Genomic DNA, 20,740 nt, shown 5'->3' with positions numbered 1-20,740 from the left:
GGCATCCACGCACTGCAGTGACGTCCACTTACACCCCCCCCTCGACCGAACTGGGGCTGCAGTACTGCAAAGTGTGCAGGTGGAGGAGGGGAGGGGAGGGGGCGAGCGGGGCTTAGTACCGCACTGTAGCTCCGAGTCCAAGTGGGGAAAGGTGGGAGAGCAACTCGACGCATTACTGCAGCAGGAACAGCAGCAGCCCCGCACATCACGCTCCTTCTTCCACGCAGGCGCAAACAAGCGAGACAAGAAGGAAGGAAACATTACAAATTATCTTCGCCGGCTTCCGGAGTGGAAATTCGTTCATCGAGTCCGAAGGAGATTTTTTGTTTCCTTTTTGTTTCTTTTTTTTTTTTTTTGGCGTGCGTGTGGGGGAGGAGCTGGATGCTGAGGAGAACTACTCAGCATCACTCAGCTCACTTCTTCTATTTGCTGACTCGGCTGATTTTGGAGGGGTTGTGCTGCACTGCGGCACTTTGATGATTTTTTGAAAAGCTTCTTCTGTTTTTTGTTGTTGTTTTTATCCACCCCCGTGTGATTCTTCTTTGGTTTCTTGCTCTTCGCTTCATCGTTAAGACTTCGGGACCTCCCTGTACCTCCTCCTCCTCCTCCTCCTCCTCCGCTGAGTCAGCACAAACAGCTGCATACAACATGTGAGTGTTTATGCGGATTTGGAATGATTTAATGTTTTTGTTTTTTTGTGTGTGACGAGTTTGTGTTTTGAATTGAAAGCTCAACTTGTTTATTTTCATCGAGTTTTTTTTTTCCTGCTATGACGTAAATGCAAAACACTAAATGACGCATTGGGACGTTGCTGGACTCAGTTTTTGAGCATCCTTGTACACCATTAAGCGTTGTGTTTGAGTTAAATAATGAATAATTACAAACGTGAACTGACCTGAAAGAGTCCGGCCAACAACATTAGGTACATCTGCACAATTTATTATGTATTACACCTCCCCCCTCCCCCCTCCTTTTTTTGTGCTCTCTTCGTATTTTGTTTGTTACGTACTTGGAGCAAAAGCTTCTCGGTTGTAGCTATAACTAACGCTAGATAGGATCATTGTTGAAGCTTTTCCAAAATATACATGTAATTAGATTACAATGTACAGTGATAGCGCCATCTTGTGACCAATGGAATATGTCGAAGTGAATTGAGGAGCTTTATGTAGTGCTTTGTCGCCATCTTGTGGCATCTATTGGCAATTGTAAAGCTTTTTGGTGATGGGGGTATTCATTACTAACAGATTTTTTTGCTACTTGGGGCTGGATTTGTTCCTCAGGGGGGTAACATTGTGCTGTAAATGTAAAGGCAGACACCACTAATGCATTATCTTGACCCAATGTTGTTATTATAAACATGTAAGACTGCACAAATTAAGTATTTTTCCCATGTAGATGCAACATTTTATACTTTAGAGGTCATAAATTGTGCAGATACGACTAATAAAGTGGCCAGTTTATTACTTTCATCGTAATACAGATTCCACTTGAGGCCCTTCAAGGTTCACAGTGTCAAACTCATTTTTGCCTCTGGCCACATTGTAATTATGATTTAGCTCAGAAGACTGTGCATTAATCTATAATCACTTCATCGCGTTATTATACACAGTTGGCCATTAATCTGTAAAAACAAAAAAATAACAGCTATTATTTTTTTTGCAATGTATATTTTAGTAAGAAAAGTGACTCGCTATAATATTGCACTTTATAAAATCTAAACATAATGACATAATCAAATCATGGTACAAAACTTTGCAAGAAAAATGAATCGTTCTTGCATGGTTAGTTTTAGAGGACCACATAAATTTGAATTGGAGAACATACGTCCTCATCTATACTATTTCATCTAGTCTTCCACAAGTTCATTTGTAAATCTGGTTCCTCCCAGGTCTGCCCCAGATGCCGCAGCCCCCGGCGCTCCAGGAGCCCCCGGTGCAGACGGAGCCCCGGGAGGCGCGCCCCCTGCACCTCCCAACACCTCCAGCAACCGCAGGCTACAGCAGACGCAGGCCCAAGTCGAGGAGGTATACCAATATAAATAAATAAAAAATAATAAATAAAGCATAATCACCAAATGCTTTCCCGTCCCGTGCTGCCAAGGTGGTCGACATCATGAGGGTGAACGTGGACAAAGTTCTGGAAAGGGACCAGAAGCTGTCGGAGCTGGACGACCGAGCGGACGCCCTCCAAGCCGGGGCGTCGCAGTTCGAAAGCTGCGCGGCCAAGCTGAAGAACAAGTACTGGTGGAAGAACTGCAAGGTGAGCGCGCGAGCGCAAGTCACGCGAGCGGGTCAACCGTCACCGGTGACGTAGTTTTCTGCTTTCAGATGATGATCATGATGGGCATCATTGGCGTCATCGTGGTGGGGATAATATTCTGTGAGTACACATCAGTCTCCTCCATCCTTATGTTGCCTTGATAAATTTGAATGATAAAAAATAAATAAATAAATAAATAAAAAGACAAGCATATAAAATAAGGTTTCAAAATGAATCATTAATAAGATAAAGTAAAGCCCTGAATTGTCAATCAAATAAAAAAATAAATAAAATTAATGCTAAAACTAACAAAAAGTAAAAGGTCACATTTTCAACAAAAAATAGAAACTAATGAAAACTAACGCACTCGCTCTAAAAAACTAACTAAAAAGGTAACCAATAGCGAATCCAATAAAGTAAATCTGGTGTAGGCATTGCTGGCTGGCTTATAATACGTACTTGTGGTATAAATGGGACAAGTCAAGCCTAATACTAACTAACTAACTTTAAAAATAAAACAAAAGTCAAAACTAAAATAAAATCTAAGCATAATGGAACATCCAAAACTATTACAACCTGGTGTAGGCATAGCTAGTTAGCTATAGCTAGTTAACAGCACACAGAAGTGGTAGAAATGTGACAAGTAAAACCTAATAGTAACTAACTTTAAAAACAAAAGTCAAACTGAAATAGAAACTAACTATTATGAAACATCGAAAACTATTACAACCCTGGTGTAGGCATAGCTAGCTAGCTAGCTAACAGCACACAGTCGTGGTAAAAATGGGACAAGTCAAACCTAATACTAACTAACTTTAAAAATAATACAAAAGTCAAAACTAAAATAAAAATTAAGTTATAATGAAACATCCACAACTATTACAACTCTGATGTAGGCATAGCTAGTTAACTAGCTAGCTAACAGCACACAGAAGTGGTAGAAATGTGACAAGTAAAACCTAATAGTAACTAACTTTAAAGACAAAAGTCAAACTGAAATAAAAACTAACTATCATGAAACATCCAAAACTATTACAACCCTGGTATATAGGCATAGCTAATGCGGCTAGCCAGCTAGCTAACAGAACGCAGTTGTGGTAGAATTTAGTCATTTTAACTAATTGTATGTACCTAAGGTTGTGGCTGACAAGTGTTTTAGAAGAATGAGTTTCATGTTTGAATTTATGGTTGTTGTTTTGTTTGAGTGCTTGTGATATATTGCGAGGAACCATTAGACTAATGACTTCTCCTCTCTCTCTCGCTCTCTGCGTCATTGGCAGTGTACTTCTTCTACTGAGCTTGCCCATCACCGAGGATGAATATGGACTTGAGAATGATGATAAGATGGACGACAGACAAGAGCATAAAAAACAAAACAAAACAAAACAAATCCTCCCCATTTTCACCGTCTGTCCTCACACATCATGGCAGCTTACACTTGACTTTTTCTTTTTTTTCCCCTTGCCTTGCTCGTCCTCCTCCCTGCGCTTGTTTTCAGCTTAAACTCCACTTGGGCTCATCGTTGCTCATGCATTATTGAAGGAGGCACAGCAGGAAGAAGGAATAGCAAAGGAGAGAGAAGCACATTTGTGTGGAGTTAGTCGTGCGTATGGAAACACTTTTTTTTTCCATTTCTTTTATATCCACCTCAAGGCACTAGTACGCGTTTTGTCCTCACTTGTAAGACAAACAAACACACTAAGTTTTCGCCCACTACTACATGACATTTCGAGGACCACAATGTGAAATTCAGTAAATCTTTATGTTCTACTAGCGCATTGAATTGGTCAGTATTGTAGCATATAGCATTGGTGGTGTTAAGCTAGCCGACGCAGTGTTGCTGAGATGACAAAACGGGTAACCATTCACATTAATTAGTACCTAAAAAGTAGTTCTCAGCATCAAAAAGGTTGACATTGTTAATGTGGCCCAAAATAACCCCAACCCAGCCAGAAATGTTTTCATTTTTTAAACAAACGCACTGAGTGACCCACAAACGTTTTGATTAGTAGTGTACATTTCAGCTTTTTTTCTTGTATAGACTCGGTAATTTAATTAGAATTCAAATTATTTTGAATAAATGTAGTAAGAAATTAGCATAAAACTGAGATTTTGAACATCTTCAAATGTGAACAAAAAATTGTTGCCAAGTCGTTTATTAACTCAAAGTCAGCCCAGGTGAGCTTCGTTTCCTCTTCTGCATGGCAAAAACAGTCATTGAGTAACGCCACTCGTGTTTGCGCTCTTCCTTTCTCGAACTGCCCTCATCCCGATCTTGCTAACGACTCACCAGTGCCAAACCGCGACTACTTTGAACTGTTAACATCACGTAGCATAGCTAGCGTCGACCACTCAAACGAGGATCTGTCAACTTTGGATCTCATCTTTCGGGATATTTTTGTGCGGAGAGGGGTTGCTAAGATATAGTTATGATGTTCATATTTTCTTCTAAGAACTAATAGTGAGTGGATGACGGTAAAAAAACAACAACAACAACATGCATTTGTGCATTAGCTGCAGCTAACAAACGATCCAATTATATCGCGAATGGTTATTATTTTGGCAGTGAACACGTTTTGTGATTTACAAGAACAAAACAGCGAGAGGTGAAAATGTTTGCAAGGATAAATGCATGCTTGTCAATTTTGCTGATGCCAATAAAAGAGATGAACAAAACTGTTCTTGGAATTGTGTGTTTTTTTTGTTTTTTTTATTTAAATACAGCAACATCCATCTTTTTTTTTTTTTTTTTTTACAGACTAGAACATGGGCAATGATGAAAAGTGGTGCTTTGTTGATTAATGTGTTCAAAATGCGCGGACAAACAAATGTGCGCTAACAAGAACTTTTTTCATGAGAGAAGTTCTACGACATTGCGCATCAACACAAAGACACTTTACGGCATTGTGTTGTTACTGTCGTAAGACTTGTCTGATTATGACACACTACCAGGTTCATTTAAGTGTAGCTAATCGTAAGTGATATTTAATAAAAAAATTGATTTTGTCCTGGGTCATTATATACAAGACATGCTTTATTTTGGAAAGATCGCCAGCGCTAATGCTAGCAGTCCATGTTAAATCGCATTGACGCGCTAACAGAAAATTAGCATCAAGTTGCCGGAGTGGTATTCCTTCAAAAGTAAATATTTACACACAAACGCTATGGTAACACATGCAGACAGGAATTACAATATTCAAGAGTTAAAATTAGTTATACTGTATTTATAAAGTTTAAAAATTACAACGTTCTTGTACTTCGCTTTTTATCACGTATGTACTCCATGCACGTACGGTTCTACACTGCCCCTAAGAGGCCAAGGCGGGCACAGCAGGAAGAGCCGGTATTTATTTTTATTTACTGCTATTATTTTAATACATTATTATTTTACTTGGTTACAAATTTATTTACTGGTTGTTCTTTCAAGTTACATTTAAAGTTTTTTTTGGGTAGTTGAATAAATACTATGTTTTGAAATCAATGATTTATCTTGTTTATTAATCAGGATTTCAACATTAATACAAAATAATTGTAATATTTAGCCCCCCCCCACCCCGCTCCCCATCTTCGGCCAGTCCTACTTAAACACACATTTGATAAATGTGCAAGGATGCTGGAGGACCCGCAGAAAATATAAAAAAAAATAAATATACAAACTCAAGCTGAGATTCAAACCCACAAAAATGACCTAATCCATAACAGAGAAGAGAAAATATTATTCAGTTTTTCTTCATTTAAACCTATTTTTGCAGAGCTTTAGTTAAAAAACAAACATTGATTTAGTTTCATGATGACATAACATTAAATTATTGTACCGAGAATGAAACGTGCAGTGGATAAAAAATGTCAAAAAAAATAATAATAAAAAATACAGCAAATAACCCGATTTTACGGAGCCCCTAAAGTGACATGGGAGAAAAAAAGATTCAAATATGTTTCTTGTCTGGACGAGAAAGTTTCTTGTTGTTGTTTTTTCTCCCATGTCACTTTAGGGGCTTCGTACGCTTTAATTCAAACTAGGTAATAAATAAAAGCATTTCTATTTGATGAGCTGGTAGAAGAAGACCACAGTGATTCCCAGGAAAGACAACACCCACCAGTAGTCATCTGCAGAATGACAAACAGCGGTTCATCTCACGCTTCACGATGCCTTACTCGGTTCCGGGCTCGAGTCGGTACCTTCTTCCAGGTGTTCCACCAGCGCACTGACGGAAACAGGAGCGTCCAGGGCCACGTGGGACACCCGGCAGGTGATTCGGGTTCCCGGGGCCACGCCGGGGGGCACGAGCAGGTGGGACGAGAGCGAGTACATGCCGTCGCCTTGCTTCCGGTGGCTGGACAGCGAGCCCTGGTCGGGGAAGACGGCGGGCTCCTCGTCCGTCGGCGAGTGTGACAGCCACTCCACCTGAGGGACAACGTCGCGCGTCAAAAATGTCCATGTGGATGTCGGAGGTATGTTAACTCATTTACTCCCAAAGACGTATAAATACGTTCTATTTTTAATGTTTTAAGTGTCCCAAACCAAAGACGTATTTACTTGTTTGTTTTTTTATGTTTTTTCTTTTAATGCTAGAGCATACTTTGATGCAGTGAATGGGTGAAAAAAGGGTAGTAATTATAAAAACGGCCAGCAGGTGGAAGCAGAGTATATGAGATCAACCAGGGCCATGATGAAAACAGACTGTTTACCCGACAATTCTGAAACAAATTTGTGAATAATGATGAAACTTGGCTATATTCTAATGCTCATTGCCTCAAAACAGAAACAGATAAAAATATACTTTTTTTCCTGATGGGAGAAGAGACTCTAATCTTTCTTAGGTTTCATGTTTTTACAGCAAAAGAACACAATGTTCTGTGGGCCTTGCAAAATCAGTCCAAATCCAGTAAAACAGCCGGGAACGAAGGGGGTTGCTTCAGTGAAAATGGGCGGGAGGGAATGAGTCGATAAAAAAAAAAAAAAAAAAAAAAAAAAAAGTTATGGTAGTTTTTGTTGGGGAAAGAATGGATTAATAGCATTTCAATTGGACATTGATTTAATAATATATAAATAAATTGAGCTTGGTCATGGAACAACAACAACAAAAAAACAAAACAGGACAGGAACAAGAACAAGGAAGTCCCCTGCAGTGACCCACCTGAGCATCCAGGGGGTAGTATTTATTACAATGGCAGCTTAGAGTCTGCGCTGTATTTCCCTTTAAAACGAGCTTCTTCTCAGAGAGTGAAACACTTGGCGCTTCTGCAAAAAGAGCAAAACAGATGAAATGATTATTTGGTCATTCAACAATTAGTCAATTGTTAAATTAATATAAATGTATTTTGTTATCCATTAATCGTTTGAATATCTTATTTGATTAACTCAATTGCTCCCAAAAACGTATAAAAACATTCTATTTTAATTATCGCCATGGTCCCAAAAACGTATTTATACGTATTTTTATGCTACAGCAGAAGGCTCTGACGCAGTCTCCAAATTGAAGAGAACGCTTAAAATAGAAGTTATTACAAAAACGGCCAGCAGGTACTAGTAGAGTATAAGAGAACAGCCAGGGCTATGTTGCAATAAGCTCTTTTTCCCAGTATTTTCAACAGGTTTGTGAATAATGATGAAACAGCTATATTCTTATGCCAATCGCTGCAAAACGGAAACAGATACAAGAAACAGATTCTTTCCTGATGAAATAAGAGACTTTAATCTTTCTTTTGGTAGGTTCCATGTTTTTATAGCAATTTTCTTTCTGCGAAGTGGGTTGCTTCAGTGAGAATGGCTGGGAGTGAATGAGTTCAAAATAAACTAAATCTTGTCATTTGCACACAGGCAAACTCGGCTTTTATTTTGGAAAACAGTGAGCAACATTTTTGCATATGTAATGTTACAGTATTAGTAGCTATCAGTCTTTTAAAATGCTGTTTTAACGTGTAATAAAATACTTCACTTGCAAGTTGTAACTACTAACGAATGTCTTTTTCAAAGTGCCATCTTACTCAATGTAAACGAATTCACTTAAAACGGTTACAGTTCAGTTATTTTCTTTTCCGTTTACTTTTGTGAGACGGTGTCACTTCCTGTCTAATGTACTTACGAACCACCCGGACGTTGACCACCTGCTGGCCGTAGAAATGACCAATGGTGACGGAGCAGATGTAGGCGCCCTCGTCCGTAACCTTTAAGTTGTTGAGGGTCACGGAGGCGTTCCCGTCGCTCACAACCTGGCCGGCATCCATCATGCCCGGGTCCTCGCTCCCGTGATGCACTGGCGAACAGGAAGTAGCATCGTCCTGAACGCCGCGTCCTCACTTTTTTTTTTTTTTTTTTTTTCCCCAACAGTCGCGAGGCTTGACGCGGGACTCACCCACCGCCGCGCCCCCTTCTGCGCCGTTCAGCTTGGTCACCATCTCGATGATGTTCCGCCCCCGTCCCCGATACTGTTGGCGCCACTCGACGTGAACGTCCTCGTCGGGCGGCAAGTCCTGATGCTTGAAGCCGCAATTGAGGAGGCTGGCGCCCCCTAGGGGCGCCGATAGGGACTTGACAGTGGAAAACACCAGAAATGACACTGAGGGGACACAACGCAAAAGACAAGAGGACAGCTTTAAAACTCGACTCGCACCAAAGCAACTTCCCTTTTCATCTGGCGGAACTCGGCACGGGAGGAAGATGACGAGTGTAAACCTGCACCATCAAGTGGCCACTTGGAGGCACTGCACTGCCAATTTGAAATACTGTAATATCCTATCGTTTTAATTTTTTTTAAATGTTTTTATTTTCATTTCAGTTTATCAATTGGCCGTCATAATGTTCAAAACTAATTAGATTAATAAAGATAATCATTAGTTGCGCCCTTACATATTTATGAAACATGGTGTTTCCTAAAATGAGCATCCGCCGGCAATATAAACATCTTTCTGTCAACAACAGTGACACACAAACTCGCTAACTGTATTTTAAAAGGGATAGACCGATTATCGGCTGAGGCGATTATCGGCACCGATATTAAGCATTTTGACGAATATTGGCATCGGCCATTTTGAAGAATCATATGGCCGATAATAGATCCATAAAAAAATAAATAAATAAATATAATAATAATAATAAAAAGTCTTACCTTGAGGCAACTAACTTAATTTTTTTTTTTTAGATTTTCAGAGATACTGCTGACCCTGGGAACTCTCTGCACCTTCTGTTTTGGTTTGAAATTAAAACTATAATAAGTAAAAAAAAAATAGTAATAATAATACTTCAGAAATTTTGTGTAAAAAAACAACAATAACAATGGTTTGTTTTTATGTAACTTTTGAATGAGAGAAGACTATTGACTAAGATTAAAAAAAAAAAAAAAAAAAACTCCAATATTTTACTAACTGTAAAAGTTGCTCAATAAGCATATGCTTTAAAATTCCAAATAAAAAAAATAAGAGCTGGCATTTCTATTTTTTCCACATTTTGATGCCAATATTTTCCCTTTTTCGTGAAAATAAATATCGGCTCCAAATATCCAAGTTATCGGCGTCCTTGACTACTAATAATCGGCATCGGTATCGGCCCTGAAAAAAACCATATCGGACTATCTCTAGTATTTTATAGGGATGTCACGATAACGGCAATATCGTGATATCGTGACATTAAAACTCCCACAATATATCGTCGTCGTCATGTCACTATTAAAAGCAGCACATCCGTTAAAAAAAAAAAGTCAGGTTGATTTCTATTTGTGCAGTTCTAGTACCCTCTAGTGGCTAGTTTTTTTTAGTACCGTTTAATTTTCATACGGCATGTTTTGGCCCTTCTATGTTTAAAATCCACGCTAATTGTCAGATGGTGAGTAATCAATATGTTCAGGAACTCAATGTGTGCGTGCATTAGCAAGTGCCTCATATGTATTATATTTATATATTTTCATATGTAATATTTAATTTTTCATTGGCTGTAATGTGCAAAAGCACAATATGTTTTTTGTTTTGTTTTTTAGTATGAGCTATTTTTTTTTCCAATATTGTGACCTTTTTTTTTTTTTTTTTTGTATCGCCTACCTCCCCACAATATCGTGATATTGATCGTATCGTGACCTTCATACCGTATCGTGATGTTTGGATATCGTTTACATCCCGAGAATTTTACCTTCAGTCAGCAGCGTTCCATATTGGCTCAGCGGCAGGTCCAGTTTGACGTGCGTCAGGCTCGATTGGTCGCCGGCGGCCGGCGCCACGGCGCGCAGGATCAACAAAGCGCCGAAAGCCCCGCTTTCCACGTCGACGGACACCAGGAAATGGTCCGATCCCGACCTTTCCTTCAAACCTTTTGCCGCGTATCTGCTTATTTCGCACATCATCCCCTGTTCGTTGCAGTCCGCGTGGAGCAGAACGTCCACGTTGGGGATCTTGAACGATGATACTGCGACACACGGCGGCGGAACGGGACAGTCAAAGTCGAGCTCCGTTCATTTGGTAAGGAAACGATGGAAAATGTGATGGGAAAAAGAACCTTTGGACTCGAACATCATGGCGCGAGGATCCGGGTTGGGCGGCGGGACGAATGGCGCGAGCGTTTCAAGGGATTCATCGGAACCGATGAAGACTTCTCTCAAGATGAGGGTGGCCGGGCTTCTGGTGAAGGCGGAGCTAGCGTGCGGTCCGACCGAGTCCTCTATGAACTCGCAGGACAGAACCACGTCCGCAAACCCGGACGCTGCGCCGCACCATTTTGATTGAACAGATAACATGAAAGACACAAGGCTTGCTAATATCAAATATTTTGATGATGTTTTTTGTTTGTTTTTTTAATTCTAGAATAAAGTGTAATTACACATCCAATACGGTAGATGGCAGTGATGCTCTCATTGTTAGCAATGGTCCAAAGAGTAAAATTACTTGATTATTTATATTAGTTTTTTTTAATTCAATTTTATTTCATTCCATTAAAAAACAGAAATGAAAAGGGACAGAAAGAAGTAAAAAAACATATTATAATTTATTTCTTAATTTATTAATTCTTAATTTATACTCACTTTCTCTTTTTTAAAATTTAATTTGTATATTAACTGGTAAAATTTCACGATGGGCTTTAAACATTATTTTGAGACAATTAAACTCCATCAATTCATTAAATTGTAAAGTTTTTAGTTGTATAAATTAATGGATTAGTGTGGTCTCTGCATCCGCACCCGCAAACGACATAAATTGCTCGTTTCCGTAAAAGAAAGTTGGAATCGGTGTAGGTTTGGGCTGCACACCCCCACACTTCAATGCAATAAGTCCGGTATGGAACAATCAATGAATTATATAACACATTTTGAACACTTAACAAAAAGAATCCAACTAATATTTTTCTCCACACAAATCTCCATCACTTCAGTTTTTAATCTGTGGCAATTAAGCGGCGTCAACACTCGTGAGGTAAGTTTGCGACTCTCTTTAACAATAGTAGACGTCAACAATTTTCTGAATAGTCATAATTCCATTTTGAATAGTTTCAATTTTCATTCAAGATATCAATAACTGAGTTGTGACTAATCAATAGTACCAACATATCTGGAGCGTCACTTTGCCTAGAACAATGTCACTAATTAAATTCTTGTATATGCCGTTTCCCATTACATTACAGATTAGCAACTGAATCATAAACACCTGTAACTTTACTCAAGTTGGAAATATCCGCACCACTATATAAAATAAATTAGGGCGGTTTTGTTTTAGTTTATAATTCCACCCCCGTCAACATAAACGTGAAGTTAATATTATGGCCTGTAGTTGTCGTTCCCCATTCAAATTCTTGTTGTACCAAAGTTTAAACTCATGACTTAAAAACATCTTACCACACACGTAGGTCGTAAAGAATCCACACAAAATGAGCACCGTCACCGTCATGGCGTCTCTTTTTGGTAAATAAGAGCAGAGGAAATGTGTTCATTAAAAATATATATTTACTTTCACTTTTGATTTGCAAAAAAAATGCATTATGTTCAGGCGGACATAAGCGCACCACACTGACCACAGTATCGTATAGCATCTGTTTTTTTTTTTTTTTTTTTTTTTTAAGTCACACGACACGGTATATTTTGTAAAGTAGTAGTAACACTAACGACTAACCTGTGACAGGAGACAGAAGTATCACTTGCTCACGTTTGACGGTTCCTGTCTCGCTCCTCGTGGCGCATGCGCAAAACAAACGCCTCAGAGTGAAACTGAAAGCTGGTTCGTGGCGGAGAAGCGCCTCCTACTGTTAAATCTATGTAATGCCTTTAAAATATATATTATAGGCCTATTATTGACGATTTCCAATGATTGACATGTCATGAAATGTTCAAAGAATTGCACACAGAAAATTATTTACAATTGACAACTTGAGAACAAATGTTGACTCTTCCTGTAATTAACGTTTGTAAATCCTGTACTGTAATACTGTCTTAGCAGTCATTCTATCATCAAATCAAGCAAGAAACACATTCTGACATAACTTTAAATTAAATTTGAACTTATTTTCTTACTTTTTTTTTAAATTGCTGTTGAGGTTTTTTTTATTTATTTTATTTTATTTACTTATTTTTATTTTTTGTCCTCCACCTGGAGCCCCAAATTGCTGTTGAGTTTCATTTTTGTATTATATAAGCGAAGTGCGCATCTCAAATTCAAGGTGCATTTTGCATTATGGGTAGCGGCGTGGTGCATTGTGGGTAGGCGAAACTACCAAACGGTCATTGAAAATGAATTGGATCCAATGGAATCGGCTCTGAAAGAAATGTTCCAACCGCTGGAAAGTTGCTGTTTTTTATGAACATGCATAGCATGTGGTTTACTACAGAGCCCCTAAGGTGACATGGTAGAAAGAAAGAAAAAATCAACAACTTTGCATTCCCACTTCCGGGTCATCTTCCATGTGAACAAAAGCGACGAGGACGGAACGTTTGTAAACATGAAACGAAACAGTGGGAAAGCTTTCCCAAAGCGACGAGGATGGAGCATGTATTTTTCCACTGCTTTGTTTACACGTTGCTGAAAGAGTCAGCAGTCATCAGAACCATCAACAATGAAATGAAAGCAAAGCACACAAGAAAAAAACATTTCTTGTGAAATGTAAACCTAACTTCTGCAAGTCCCGATTCACGATACTGAGATAATCCTCTGAATGGTGGATGCAAACAATTACGTTTGTTCTTCGCTAGGCTCTCATTATCCAATACAGGGATTTATTGTAGTACAATTACTACATTGTTAATTTTGCACTATAACTGCGGTTTAAAATTCCAGAGACGTGAAGATACCGTGTGCCTTGTGTGAGTTGTTGATAAAATATTTTGTGGTTGGTCTAAGAAGTTGTGCGCTTTTGTGTTTGTAGTTGGTCTAACTCCACTGATCTTCACACATCAAGTAAAAGTTGGTATTGTGTGGTAAAACTACTGTTAGAAGTACATTTTATTAAAAAAGTAACCAAAGTAAATGTAACGGAGTAAATGTAACTTGTTACTACCCACCTCTTCGTAGGATGACACATCCGGTAAAAATACTTTTTTGCTTTTTATTCATCAAGTATATTTTGGAGCCTGCACTTTTTTACTTTTGAGTACAGTGTTCCCTCGTTTTCCGCTGGGGTTCGGTTCCAAAAAATACCCGCAATTAATGAAATCCGCGAAGTAGTTAGCTTTATGTTTTACAACTCTTATAAATGTTTTAAGGCTCTAAAATCCCCGACCGCACAATTTATACACTTTTCTCATTGAGGCATTTTCATGTTCTCACATTTCTCTCTTGTTCAAACATTGACAATATTCAAACCTTCATAAATTTTTATAAAATGGGTATATTACTGTCAAAAAATATGCAAAATTGCATACAGCGAGACCGCGAAAAGTGAACCGCGTTATAGCGAGGGAAGACTAATTATTAATTATTTGATTGAGTACTTTTACTTTTTACCAAAGTTGTTTTTGAGACAAATAATTTGTACTTTTACTCAAGTAGAGAATGTCAGTACTTCTCTGTCCCTCCACGATCCACGCAAGCCGAATTTCTCAGAGATGGATGACGGGAAAGACGAAGGAAAAGTTCTCTGGCTGCGGCCCAGGGGGCAGCAGACACAAAAGGCGATGATGGCCAAAGAGGAAAAGGGTGTAGTCGTGTCTCATTGGATCAACGCAGCCAACATCAACATCATCTCGCCGGTCCTACAGCAGCGGCGGAAACACATGCAGGTTGCAGAAGGGGGGGCAGGAAGGAAATAAGACAACACAAAGAGCAAATGAGACGGCGAAATAGCAAAGGGGGAGTTTCCACTGCGTGGGATGACAAAGTTGGGGAAACGTTGTTCATTTGCAATCACAACCACATTCGCGTGAGATGGCGGACGGCAAGTGCCCCGCTGACGAGAAATACGTGAGCAAAGCGGGAAGATGCTGCGATCGCTGCCCGGCAGGTCACTTTTTTTTTCTTTTTTTTTTTGACATCTCAAAACGCGTCATCCGCCGAAACCGGGATCTCGTCTCCTCACGCGCGTCTGTTCGCTCCTCCCGCCAGGAAGCTTCGTGCGAGCGGACTGCGACCACGCCGGGAAGACTCAGTGCGACGTCTGCGGGCACGGACGCTACACGGCCACCACAAATCACCTCAATCGCTGCCATTGGTGCAGGTCGTGTAGTCGCAGTAAGTCGCGCTCAAGAGTTATACGCAAGTATCGCGATATTTGTCGTTAATGTACAGCCACTATAACGTCTCCATTGTTCAGGTCTTATTGAGCAATTACTTGGCGGGCCACTAGGGGGAGCGCCTCATAAGAGTGGCGGGGAAATGTACATATGTCTTCAAGAGAGGAAGACTGATGAGCTTACTTTTACTTGTCGAAGACATTTATTTATTTGTCGAGCAACTGACTCGGTTTTTTTTTCATGTTTCGATTTTTTGAAGCACACAATTACTGAGGAATATTAATATTGATTTAATATTTAAGTAATTTTATTTATTTACTTTTGCAATGTTACACAAAGAACTGTGTCACAGTTTATAAAATGTAAAAATTGACGATGTAACTTTCTGACGTGCATGACAATAGTGTTTAAGAACGACACGAATTTGTTCACAGAAGACATTTGTATTTGTTTAAAAAAAATACACTAAAGTACTCATTGTGAAGAAGACACCTTTTTTAATATTGTGTTTCAGTGATGGTAGAAAAAGGAACTATTTTCTCATTGTAAAAAAAACCCATCAGTTTATGTCTTGAGTAGTTTATCGTAGATTGTCGTGGATTTACCTGACAAATATATTAATAATCACGGTATCATCACATCGTGAAATTATCAATATCGTGAGCCTTGTATCGCATATCGTACTCAGAGGTTTCCGCCCCTAAATTCTATGACGAAAAGCATCATCGCTAAAATAATGCGACGGTTTCTTCCTGACGAGCATTTCTCGCTTCCAGGCAACCACCAGATTACGGACGAGGAGTGCGCGGCCGACAAGGACAGAGTGTGCAAGTGTGCGTTGGGCTTCTTCTGCAGCGGAGATCCCTGCGAACACTGCACACCCGCCACCTCCTGCGCTCCGGGTTCAGGGGTCAAGGTTCAAAGTAGGCCCTCTGTAAACTGATGTAGGTGTCACGTTCCATTTGAAACTAATTTTGGTTTTGTTTTGTTTTTTAACAGCGAGCGGGACCAACGATACAATCTGCGCTCCATGTGCGAAAGGGACGTACAGCAACGTGTCCGACTCCTACTCGGCCTGCCAGACGCACACCAGGTCAAACGTCTCACTAGTTTCACAGTTAGGGTCAGCCAATAAGTGCTAAAGTGTTCACTGATTGGCTTCATATCGCTTCCTTTTAAAAAAGGGCTTTATTTGTATTGCACATGTAACTCAGTGTGCTTCATGTAGTTGCAAAACATTTCAAGGCAAAAGAATTTAAGACGGGTGGCAAACTGCGGTCCTAGAGGGCCGGAGTCCTACAGGTTTTATAGATTTCCCTACTCGGAAGTGCAGCTGATTCCAATTAACAGGTTCCTTCGTTATCAGGCTTCTGCGGAGCTTGCTGATGAGCTGATTATAAATCAGCTGTGTTGAAGAAGAGATACACCCAAAACCTGCAGGACTGCCACCCTCGAGGGCCGGATCTCGCCACCCCTGATTTAAGACATTAAAAAAAAAAAAAGAACTGCTGAATTTAAGAATTTAAAAGCAAAATAGAGAAATAGGAAGTGGTATACTAAAATTACTAAAATAAAGTACAGTGCAAGAATATGATTTTGAAAAACTGGATGACAGAAAAAGACCTCCATTTTTTACACGAGCTAATTTCAGTTCTGTTGGCAGCTTAATCCATTTGCATGCAGCATAACATTAAAATGCTGATGCGCCATGTTTGCTTTGAACTCCGGGCTCCACTAATTGACCCGACCCGAGTCTGCTGACCTCAGAAGAACCTTACCTTAGCATGTCAATACATATTCAGGTCCAAACGAATTGTTACAGAATTTTAAAAATCGATTCTACAGCTGACTAGGAGCAAGTGTTAAGTCTTTAGAACTGGACTAACAAGTTCTGATCTCTTTGTTGTGGTCAAAACCCGAGCTGCAGCTTTTTTGATGCTATTCTGAGGGAGTCCAGTCAAATTCATCTTAATTTAACAACATTCTAAAGCGAGAGCTGTTCACAAAAATCAGCCAAGTGATATGAACAAAATACATTTACTCGTCATTCCACTCATAACATAACTTTGGCGTACCTGGTCTGATTCTTTTGGGGTTTGTTTGACACGGCGTGTCGTCGCTGACAGATGTGAGGACTTGGGTCGAGTGCTGAAGACTGCCGGGACCGCCACCACCGACGCCATCTGCGGGGACTTCAAATCTGGTGGGGGACATTTTGACATGAATTCTCGTCTTCCAGTCTCATTTTACTGATGACTTTTCTTTGCCATCTCAATTTTCTTTTCCATATGTGTAAATTGTGGCACAACCTCAACAAGTTTAAGGCAGGGAGAGTGTTCTTCTTCTTTCAATTTGACATAGTGGCAAACTAGCGTGCCGCCATCTTGTGGTTGGCAGGGGAATCACACCCAAAATAAACAGAACGAAAGAGAGTTACGCAGCGCAAAAGAAAGAAAAAAAATCTGCAATAGACCGTCAAGCTGGAACTTGTGATGTTGTAGGATTTACTATATTATAATGAGAGACAAATGTGAGATTTTATTTTTGGCCATATATTAAATCGTACGTCCTCTTTTGCTTTTTGCAGGCTGCCCGTGGATTTTACCTGCAGGCTTGTGGCTGGGCTTTGTGCTGACCGTACTTGTTGTTTTAGGGCTGATGTGCTGGAGGGCCAAACGCAAATTATGCAAAACAGGTGCGTTTACACAATATTTCACATGCATTCATTACTACCCTGCAGAATTATGGGCGGGGTGACGTTTACAGGGCTTTTTAAAATGTATTTATTTATGTATTTATTTATTTCTATTTATTTATTTATTTAGCATTTTTAGCATTTAATTTTTAGCATTTTTTTTATTTTTAATTTTAAAAAGAATTTTATTTTTAGCATTTTTTATTTTTAAAAATTTCAAATTTTTAATTTAAATTATTAATTTTTAAAAATTGTAATTTAATTTTTAGAATTTAATTTTTAGCATTTACAGCATGTTTCCTTCACAACGCTACAATTTCACATGCATTAATTACTACCCTGCAGAATTATTGGAGGGGGGGGATATAACATTTGTAGCATTTACAGGGCATTTCTTTAGCATTTTTAGCATTTAATTTTTAGCATTTTTTTTTCATTTTTGATTTTTTAAATTTTTAATTTCATTTTTAGCATTTAATTTTAGCATTTTTTTATTTTAAAAAATTGTAATTTTTAATTAACATTTTTATTTTTTTTTTATTTTTAATTTCAATGTTAGCATTTAAAATGGAGCCCATCCCAGCTGGCTATGGGCAGTAGGCGGGACCCTGAACTGGTTGCCAGCCAATCACAGTTGAACGATTTAGCCCAGTCAAAATTGTTTACTCCACACTGGCAGTTCTGCAGGCCTATAAAAAAATATATATATATATATCATCTTCTTGTTCATCAAGAGTAATCTCTTTTTATGCACATGAAATCTTCGCAACATGAACGAACTGAAAGAGGAAAACCACATCCTGCACTTTTTCAACTTGACACAACAATGCGGCGGCGGCGGCGGCCATGTGACGCACGTTATCGCACCGGCAAGCTGACTCATAACGACTCCGAGTCGTCCTACATTGTGTGCCGCGGGTTCTTCTGACTGGCATTTACTGCGAGTGGAAATTACAGACACAATATCGATTTGGTGTTGAGTGGGTGTGTGAAGAAGCGTATGTTCTCTCTTGAAGATTTGGAGGCTGACTGATTCATATTTTCATTGTGTTTATCTGCTTTATTGTTCTATAAAAAGAAACACTTCAAATTCACTTTCAAAGTCAAACTTACCATGCTTATATTGCGATTTATTTATTTATTTTTGGGTGTGGCAGGAATATGAGCCTCTTTTGGAATAAGTTCCATGTGAACTGTTTCATATTTCCTCAGGATAAAGGGCGGGAAAGTCCAGTCGCGGTTATGATGACATCACCACTCACTAAAGTTTATGTTTACATTCATGCACAGCTTGTTTACCACAAGACGTTGTAGAAGTATTGACACTTGTGGAACTAAAGACTGGTGAAAGTAAAAGTACTTTCAGAGAAAATTTTAAAAAATAATAATAATTGAATTGTGCTGGTGGTGTCTCCAGGCAGGTCAAACGTTCTCGTTCCTGAGGCGAGGACCATCGCGGAGGGTTTGCTGCAAACTTCCCTACGCGCCCACAAAACATTTGATGAGTGCCACAAGCGCGACATGACAAAGGCATGCCGGCGTACTCTGCTCGACATGGGTAATAAACACCACAACCGACGGCCATTATCCAGAATATTGCATTTTGTAATCAAGAAAAAACAAACTCTGCTCAGGGAACACATTTATTTTTGTTTCAAACCGACTAAATAAATTTGAAACACTGATAAAAGCTAAATACAACATTTTCTTAACTATAATAGCTGACACATTTGCTCTAAAAATGAATGAAAATTAACTGATTTTTTTTTTAAAAAGGACTAAAACTAATAACAATGAAAAATCCCAACTATTTATAACCCTGATGTTTCACCTTTCAACTGCTGAAATACTGTAAATTGATATGTATTGATGTTTGGAGATTAACCTTTACAGTGTGTCAAGCAATGTTACTTTAGTTAACTAAAACTAATGAAAAAACTTATACTAAAATTTAAAAAAACAACTCCATTAATAAAATAAAATATAAACGAAAATGCTTTAAAAAACCCATCAAACAAAAAAAAAAAATCTTAACTGAAACTACATCTTATGTTTTAAAAACTAACTATATTTATAACAAAAATGTACTTCGTTTTTAGTTTTGGTAATTAATTAATTAATGCATGAGCCTTTAAGGATTCTTTTTAATGTGATTAACTAGATTTATTTTTTTATATTAACCGGAATAAGGACGTTTGAAAGTGTGTCGCACGCAAGTGACGTCATCTAATAACAGCCAATAGAAAACTTTCTTCAGATGGCGTCGCTCCCATGGTGTTTTATTATTTTTTAAAATATTGCGCACAATACACTTTAACTAAAATACTGAAACTAACAAAAACTAAGCATTTCTTAAATAACTAAATTTAATTAAAACTAACAGAACCACCCTAAAAATGAAAAATTCCAAAACCCTGGTGTCAAAACTACATTGCAAAATGAGAGTAACATGACACATACTCAATGTTTTTTGTTTGTTTGTTTTGTTTTTAAACCATGAGAATAGCTGTGACGTCTTTACGATAACAAATGCTTTTAAATCCCTCGAGGAGAAGTCCCACCATGGACAGTGGCTGATAATCTAACGTATGACGATGAGTCACCATTTTTTATCGTCAATCTCCAGATGAAAGTGCAATCATCTGCAGCACGGAGCACAACGGGGACCTTCCGCTCACTCTCAAGACCGACTCCGACCAGCGCAACGGCACCGAAGCGGACCACCGGAGCCTCTCGGAGCCGCAGGAGAACGAGTGGTGTGGAACTTGAGTGCAATGTAGTCCACACGTACGAAATCCAATTGTTTTGCATGGCAACAAACACTTGTGGATGCTGCTGCCCCCTGCAGGATTTTTACCGGAACTGTCATGGTGGTGGTTGACAGCAAGCTAATGAGCACTTTGACAGTATTTATTGGTATCCGATGCTAAAGTGTTCTTTCGTGATTCCCTATTTGCTTTCAAGTTGGAACGTATCCTCTGTTATTTGCTGGGGAAAAAAAATCCATGGCAACTATGTATGTCACAAATAGTGCTTGCAGGCAAATATTTTCATTTACGTTTTCACTGTACTCTCACATTAAATGGATGTTAATTCCCAAATGCTGATATTTTTGTGAAGCCAAATAAATTAAAGCCGAGAGAATGCA

At 38.9% G+C, this 20,740-nt stretch overlaps 3 protein-coding genes across 6 annotated transcripts; 2 read left to right on the top strand and 1 right to left on the bottom strand.

Annotated features, from left to right (window-relative positions):
• Positions 1 to 107: 107 nt before the first annotated feature.
• LOC144022943 (vesicle-associated membrane protein 3-like) lies at positions 108 to 4,940 on the top strand. The gene is made up of 5 exons (XM_077528170.1): positions 108 to 650; positions 1,889 to 2,024; positions 2,101 to 2,259; positions 2,328 to 2,379; positions 3,540 to 4,940. Coding segments are annotated over exons 1-5 (366 nt in total). The 5' UTR covers positions 108 to 648; the 3' UTR covers positions 3,557 to 4,940.
• On the bottom strand, positions 3,540 to 20,387 carry tapbpl (TAP binding protein like). Of its 4 annotated transcripts, XM_077528163.1 has the most exons (11): positions 20,196 to 20,387; positions 16,973 to 17,097; positions 14,231 to 14,420; positions 12,075 to 12,133; positions 10,745 to 10,948; positions 10,382 to 10,654; positions 8,616 to 8,819; positions 8,346 to 8,516; positions 7,398 to 7,501; positions 6,439 to 6,664; positions 3,540 to 6,366 (listed from the first exon to the last, which is right to left on the bottom strand). In XM_077528163.1, exons 4-11 carry the CDS (start codon positions 12,124 to 12,126, stop codon positions 6,299 to 6,301), a joined length of 1,302 nt encoding a protein of 433 aa, XP_077384289.1. In that variant the 5' UTR covers positions 12,127 to 12,133; positions 14,231 to 14,420; positions 16,973 to 17,097; positions 20,196 to 20,387; the 3' UTR covers positions 3,540 to 6,298. The 4 variants fall into 4 exon arrangements, with proteins under 4 accessions (XP_077384289.1, XP_077384290.1, XP_077384292.1 ...); XM_077528164.1 differs by lacking the exon at positions 20,196 to 20,387 and having other exon boundaries at positions 16,973 to 17,167; XM_077528166.1 differs by lacking the exons at positions 16,973 to 17,097; positions 20,196 to 20,387 and having other exon boundaries at positions 14,231 to 14,882.
• On the top strand, positions 14,400 to 20,740 carry LOC144022940 (tumor necrosis factor receptor superfamily member 5). Its single transcript, XM_077528167.1, has 8 exons — positions 14,400 to 14,668; positions 14,770 to 14,895; positions 15,674 to 15,820; positions 15,897 to 15,990; positions 17,024 to 17,100; positions 17,485 to 17,592; positions 19,010 to 19,150; positions 20,219 to 20,740. Exons 1-8 carry the CDS (start codon positions 14,593 to 14,595, stop codon positions 20,359 to 20,361), a joined length of 912 nt encoding a protein of 303 aa, XP_077384293.1. The 5' UTR covers positions 14,400 to 14,592; the 3' UTR covers positions 20,362 to 20,740.

The sequence above is a fragment of the Festucalex cinctus genome, chromosome 7 (genome assembly GCF_051991245.1).
Source record: "Festucalex cinctus isolate MCC-2025b chromosome 7, RoL_Fcin_1.0, whole genome shotgun sequence".
Classification (NCBI taxonomy): Eukaryota; Metazoa; Chordata; class Actinopteri; order Syngnathiformes; family Syngnathidae; genus Festucalex; species Festucalex cinctus.
Note: the sequence above shows the minus strand (reverse complement) of the source record. Positions and strands in the feature narration are given on the sequence as shown.

What these genes read in the sequence shown, in the direction of transcription:
- LOC144022940 (XM_077528167.1), top strand. Translation starts at nt 14,593, where the DNA reads ATGGCGGACGGCAAGTGCCCCGCTGACGAGAAATACGTGAGCAAAGCG. An exon ending in CTGCGGGGACTTCAAATCTG is followed by an intron (nt 17,101 to 17,484) that starts GTGGGGGACATT and finishes TGCTTTTTGCAG; the next exon opens with GCTGCCCGTGGATTTTACCT. An exon ending in ACGCAAATTATGCAAAACAG is followed by an intron (nt 17,593 to 19,009) that starts GTGCGTTTACAC and finishes TGGTGTCTCCAG; the next exon opens with GCAGGTCAAACGTTCTCGTT.
- tapbpl (XM_077528163.1), bottom strand. Translation starts at nt 12,126, where the DNA reads ATGACGGTGACGGTGCTCATTTTGTGTGGATTCTTTACGACCTACGTG. An exon ending in CATGATGTTCGAGTCCAAAG is followed by an intron (nt 10,655 to 10,744) that starts GTTCTTTTTCCC and finishes CGTGTGTCGCAG; the next exon opens with TATCATCGTTCAAGATCCCC. An exon ending in ACTACCCCCTGGATGCTCAG is followed by an intron (nt 6,665 to 7,397) that starts GTGGGTCACTGC and finishes GTTGTCCCTCAG; the next exon opens with GTGGAGTGGCTGTCACACTC.
- LOC144022943 (XM_077528170.1), top strand. An exon ending in CGCAGGCCCAAGTCGAGGAG is followed by an intron (nt 2,025 to 2,100) that starts GTATACCAATAT and finishes CGTGCTGCCAAG; the next exon opens with GTGGTCGACATCATGAGGGT. An exon ending in ACTGGTGGAAGAACTGCAAG is followed by an intron (nt 2,260 to 2,327) that starts GTGAGCGCGCGA and finishes TTCTGCTTTCAG; the next exon opens with ATGATGATCATGATGGGCAT.